The 6,162-nt window shown below is 52.4% G+C and overlaps 1 protein-coding gene across 1 annotated transcript in view; it reads left to right on the top strand.

The window, feature by feature from the left end:
• Positions 1-6,162, top strand: part of LOC105806877 (PR domain zinc finger protein 15) — a 49,584-nt gene that overhangs the window by 10,213 nt on the left and 33,209 nt on the right. Inside the window, exon 5 of the mRNA XM_012640086.1 lies at positions 708-809. Coding sequence (XP_012495540.1) covers positions 708-809 — 102 coding nt within the window. The remainder of the gene's footprint in view (positions 1-707; positions 810-6,162) is intronic.

Raw genomic sequence — 6,162 nt, 5'->3', positions numbered from 1 at the left:
AGGGAGGAGGGGACGGGTATTTGTATACACAAGGAGTGCAATGTGCACCACCCGAAGGATGGACATATTTGAAACACGGACTTGGGGAGGGGGGGACCAAGGGCAACATATGTAACCTAAACATCTGTACCCCATAATATGCTGAAATAAAAGAAAAAGAAAAAAAATTTAAATTCAAATGAAATAAGTTAAGAGCTCGGCTGTCATCACAGAAGCAGCGCCGGCTGGGGTGGCTGCAGGCCAGGAGCAGGGCCACGCTGGCCGCTGTTTGGGTTCCACCGTCTCTTATTCTATGAGCTTATTCTATGAGATTGGGGAATCAAGTGTGGTTATTTAGGATGCATTCTTTTACTGAAGTCAAATAAAGGGATAGGTCTCGTCCCACCGGGCAGGCTTCTTGGAGGAAATCACATTTCCACGGCTGATGAGAGGGGACGGACCCTGCCACAGGCTGCTCTGGCCCCACGCCCCTGGGCTCAGTCTCCTCATCTGTGACACAGGGATGGTCTCGGGGGCGAGTGAGTCAATGTGTGAAAACTCTAGAACAGTGCCTGGAACGTCGAGAGTACCCATTTCCTCCCCCTCCTCCCCACCCCCACCCCCACCCCTGATGCGGACAGGTCCCCTCTCCTGGGGCGGGGCTTCATGGAGACACAGGTGCCATGGATGGGGGATCACCCGCTCTCCTCTCTCGTCTCCCACAGCAGCCGCAGGCACCCTGGACAGCAGCGCCCCCGCGGAGCCGGAGCCCAGCCCCTGGGCGTGCAAGGTGTGCTCCGCCTCCTTCCTCGAGCTGCAGCTGCTGAACGGTAAGGCCTGCCGGGCTGGGAGGTCGGAGTTTGTAAGATTCCTGTGCTGAGCTCCTTCTGCCTACACTGTCGCCTCCCCGGGGCTGTGGTTGTTCTAGGCGTTGTCTGTCTCTTTGCCCCCACGGTTTAGCCTTCTCCGGTTTAAAGCTTCCGGCAGAACCCTCGGCTGCGTCGGGAGTGTGACTGCACAGCCAGGCTGCCTCCGGGGACGGGCAGCCCACGCCGTCTATCACGCAGTGCCGCCTTTGTTGTCCGAATGTGACTGTCCCTTCCTCTGTTTCTTTATCTACTCAGGTTGACACACCCATTTAAGGTGAATGTACTCCCAAGGGCGCAGTGCCCCGAGAACTTTGTTATGCCGCGCAGGGAGGGACTTTTCTGCATCAGTGTGCGGCTGCTGTGTAGTAACGGAGACCTCGGTCAGACAGACGGGCAGGAACGATATGTGGGTAACGGTGTGTGGCTTCTTGTCACGTGTAGAATGTGCTCAGAGGCCCTGGGCCCTCTGCGGGGTTTCAGGCAGTACAGCTGCGACCGTGATCGAGGCAGCCCTGGGCTGGTGGCACAGGCCTGACTGGCCTTCTTCCCCAGGTCAGCGGCTGGAATGTTCTGGAACCTGTGAGAAGGTTCCTCCCAGGTGGGTTTTAGTAACAAGAAGACTAGTGCGAGTGTTCCACGGAGAAGCCTGGGTGACACAGCAGAGATCGTCCATCTGCTTTGGGACAGGGACAGACTGACTCTAGCTCTCTGGTCGCAGTTTTCCAGGACGTCCTACGGATCTTGGTTTTAACGAATTTGCTGACGTGTCATTTGCCCCCTGCTTGGCGAGAAGGGTTTTGTGTTTTCACCGAGATGCGAATAGCAAGGCGGCTGCTGGGTTTTAGGAGCTGTGTCTGTGAAAAACGTGCCCGCTCCAGACGTCAGTGGGGCCCAGATGCAGGACTTCACAGCACGGGGACAGGGGGAGTGGCAGCACCAAGATGTGGTCGTTTAGTCCACAAAGCAAGAAAGGCTGTTTGCTTTGTGTTTTACCCTGATGGCTAGTTTTGAGTGAAGAAAACAAATTCGTCACTTCGGCAGTAGAAGTCTACTTGTCCCCCTCCGTGTACAGCTGTGAACTTGGGCCCCCGGCGTCCAGTCCGGCTGACGTTTCCTGAGACCGACTCAGTGCCGGGTCCTCTCCTGAGCACTCAGCTGTGTGAACTCAGCGAACTCTCCCAGCAGGCGTCTGGCGCAACCGCGACTCCCACGTGAGGCCCGAGCAGACCGCGGCGGGTGATTAAATCACCTGCCCTAAGTTGTGCAGCCGGAGTGTGGCCGAGCGGGGTTCAGACTCAGGCCCAGAGTGGTCGTGGGCTCTTCTTTCTGCTGCAGCCTCCCTCTGGGGGTCTTCTCGGCAAAGGAGGGGCTGTGCAGGGGCAGGACCCTTGAGGCCCACCGGCAAGGGTGGAGGGGCCATGCGCCCCGCAGACTGGCACTGAGCATGGCCCCAGGCCAGAAGACGGGCCTGTCTCCACCAGGCCTTCCAGGAGCAGACCTTGCTGGGCTGCATCAGCACCGCTGTGTCGTCACGGGGAACATAGCGGTTTCAATTTGTCTCGTTCATGGTGTCTGAAGCTGTCAGTGTTTGCCTGAGGTAGGGAGACTTGGCTTTGTAGTTTCAGGATCAAACTTGGCAGGTTTGCTCTCTTTGAGGAAGGCCTAACATTCAAACCAAGCCAATGCTTGAACTTGAACTTCTTTTATTTTTTTAATTGAACTCAGAAGATAAACAACTCCGGGCGAGTGAAGTTTGGCTCATGCTTTTCAGAGTCAGGCATGCCACGCGCTCCTGACACCAGGGCACTTGGCGGAGTTGTTAGAGCGGCGGTTTGGTGAGACAGAAGACTGTCATCCTCGTCCTGTCCTCTGAGGGATGTCATTTTCCTCTTGTCCCCTGGGGGAGCCCTGCTCACATCCCAAGAGTCCCCTAACGGTCTTGTGGTTAAACATAGTGCATCAAACAGGTGCGTTAACCTTGGCGCTCTCCTGGGATTCCACTAAAAGGGCAAAAACCAAAGAAAATGGGGAAGCGTGGAGCAGCAGGCGTGTTCAGAAGCTGGACAGTGTTTGGGAAGATGACAGCTGCCGTGCAGACAAGAGGAGCTGAAGCCAACAGTGGGGGAGACCGGGTAGCAGGTCAGCTCCTGCCGCAGAGCTCTGGAAAGGTCCAGGAACGGAAGGTGCCAGATGCCTTGAGGGCAGCAGACAGGGTGGTTGGCTGGGAGTGTGCACGGGAGATGGTCAGACCCCTCCGTTTCTGCCCCGTCCCTGTCAGCAGAATACTGCGGTTGACCGTCCAGGGAGCTAACGCAGAGGGACCCATGAGTGTGGCCTCCAGGAATACACTGGACTGAAGACAGGACTCGAGGAGGTCACACCACTGAAATGAGACCCCTTCAGCGTCCTCACGTGTTCCTCCAGCACAGGGGCAGCCCGGTTTGTGGTCCGGGAAGGGAAGGGTGGGCTTTCTCTGGAGGAACCGGCCAGTCCCCAGGACTATGACCACTCCCCCCCTGGCCATCCTGCAGGAAGCCACCCATGCCCGGGGCGCCCAGGGGAACCTCGTTTGTGAGCACTGGGGACTCTGGAAGGAGGGCTCACGTGAGGGGAGAGACCGCCACAGCCAACAGAAACAACTGCTCTGAGAAAACTGAAAACCAAACTAAACAGAAAAACCTCCATTGCAGCCTTGAAATAAGAATAGGTTGCTATTAAAACAAATTAGAGAACAGAAAATAACTGGAAATTAAAGCTGTGGTCGCAGAAATAAGTTTGAGGGATGAGTACTGCAGGACATTGAGGAATCTTCCAGAGAGATGATGTAAGGAGGAGACCGTAGGGAAAAGACGGGAGGACTGAAGTGTCGGCCCAAGAGCGGTTCAGCAGAGAGGAGCGTCCATCCACAGGAGAGGATGACAAACCGGAAACTGCTCCGGACCTGGGATGAGCTTCCGCATGGAAAGATGCGGTGAGTGTCCAGCACGGCGATGAAAGTAACCCGCCGAGCCGCGTCACCACGAAGGGTGAAATCGTGTTAGGATTTAAAGAAGAAAAGCTTTCAGAGAGAAGAAGCCAAGCTACCTGACACAGTGAGAATCAGAGTGGCAGCATGTCATACTTGTCGACCCCAACCAAAAATTCGTAAGCCACGTCGGTGTTCCAGGGTGAGAGCAGCTAAGGGTGTTTTCAGTCAGTTACGGGCACAGACGTGACCTCCTGTGTCATTTTTCTCATGAGGTTACTGGAGGGTGGGCTTCCGGGAAAATGAGGGCTCTACCCAAAAAGAAGGCGACAGGGCTACCCGTGGGGTTCCTCATTGCAAACAGCAGAACTCACTCCAGGTGCTTTACTAGAAAGGGACATGTCGAAGGCATTAAGTAGCTCAAAATTTACATGAAGGAGGCCGGGTGTGGAGGCTCATGCCTGTAATCACAGCACTTTGGGAGGCTGAGGTGGGAGGATTGATAAAGCCCAGGGGTTTGAGATGGGAATGGCAACATAGCGCAACCCTGTCTCTACAAAAATTAAAACATTAGCTGGGCATGGTGGCGCGGACCTGCAGTCCCAGCTACTCGGGAGGCTGAGGCAGAAGGATTGCTGGAGCCCAGGAGTTTGAGGCTGCAGTGAGCTATGAGGGTGCCACTGCATTCTACCTGGGTGACAGAGTAAGACTTTGTCTCTAAAAAAAGAACAAAAGAAAGAGAGAAAATAATTTCCAAGAAGGGCCAGAGAATCAAGTAAGGAGAACCCTAGAATCCCGCAGCAGGGCTGCCCAGACCTGCCTGGCAGGGACCCGGCCACCCACACTGACACTGGGCTCCACACTCGTGCGACCTCTGAGAGCCAGATGCCTCCACTGGCTTGCCAGGAAATGTGCTCTCGGGCCTCTGCATCCTCACACTGCTCACAGAGCCTGGGCGCAGACCTGCGCTCGGGGCAGGACAGCTGGGGAAAGCAGTTTCCCGCAAAAGGTGGGGCTCAGGTGGTGAGAAGTTAGCAAAACGTCATAAGAGTATTTTACGGTGCTGACAGCCAGGACACAGGACAAACATGCACTGAGTATAGGACACAGGCAGGGGCAAAGGGAACACCCAGGTTGCTGGTGCAGGAGGTTGCAGGACAAGAGCTCTGCCCTGGGTCTTGGGGGTAACTGGTGCAGATTGGAGCAGGACCAGGGACTCCAGGAAGAAAGGCTCCAAAAGGGAAAGAAAAGGAAAAGAGAGGTTAACTGATGTTCTCGTAGAGAAAAGAGACTTCCGGTAGAGAGTTTAGGGATCAGTTAGTGACATACACATAGAAAAAAACAAGCAATGTTAAAAGGCAAGGCAATAATTAACTCCAGGAAGACAAAAGTGGTATATATAAAACTAATCATAACCCATATGTGGCACAGCTGTGAATACATCTTTATGGTCATAATTATGTAAACACTGATTATTGATTTACCCCAAAATTGTGACAGGGATATACTGGTGAGATTGGAGAAGTGTCAGTATTTGGGAGGGAGAGTACCCTGCGTGAGAAGCTAAACCCCGGGCTTCCGTACGCAGTGGCAGGTGATGTCTGACACAGCAAATGGGCAGACAGTAGTGCGGGGCGGGCGGGGGGCTGCTGTTTCTGTCACACACCGGCCCTGGCTGGCTGAGCCGTCTCTGTTTTTCCTGACAGACTGTTACAATGTTGTCAGTCTTCTCAAAGCACTAACTTTTGGCTTTGTTGATTCTTTCTACTGTATTTTCATTTTTATTAATTTCTGCTCCTATTTATTATTTCCTTTTTATACTTTTTGTTTATTCTGTTTCTTTTCTAACTATTAAGTTGAATGCTTAGCTCATTAATTTTCAGCTATCTTATTTTCTAATATTACACAAGCATTTAAGATGAATTTTTTCTTGAGAACTGTGTTAGCCACATTCCATTTTTGATTATACGGAGTATCTAAATTTATGTGCACTATATAAAATGCTGCATTAATAAGTAGAGTATGTGTACTTCTCTTTGATATGTGGTCTCCCTTCCCCCATATTTCAGTTCTAAATGTTTTCTAATTTGCATTATTTTTTGTTTGAATCCATAGTTATCTAGAATATTTCCTGATTTCCATACATACGGCTTTCTCCCCCCAGTTAGCTTTTGATTTCTATTTCTAATCTTCAACCTAAACTCACTTTCCTGTTGCCTCCAGAATGTCTTCTAGGGCAGGCCTGCAGGTGGCAATCTTGTCAGTTTGTGTCTCAAAATGTCTTTATTCATAATGGAAACTGTTGTCGCTGGATGTTGAATTCTTGGTGTATTCTGGTTTTCTTTCTTC

Source organism: Propithecus coquereli, unplaced genomic scaffold (genome assembly GCF_000956105.1).
Source record: "Propithecus coquereli isolate 6110/MARCELLA unplaced genomic scaffold, Pcoq_1.0 Scaffold148, whole genome shotgun sequence".
NCBI classification, from domain to species: domain Eukaryota; kingdom Metazoa; phylum Chordata; class Mammalia; order Primates; family Indriidae; genus Propithecus; species Propithecus coquereli.
This window is presented reverse-complemented; position numbering and strand designations above follow the sequence as displayed.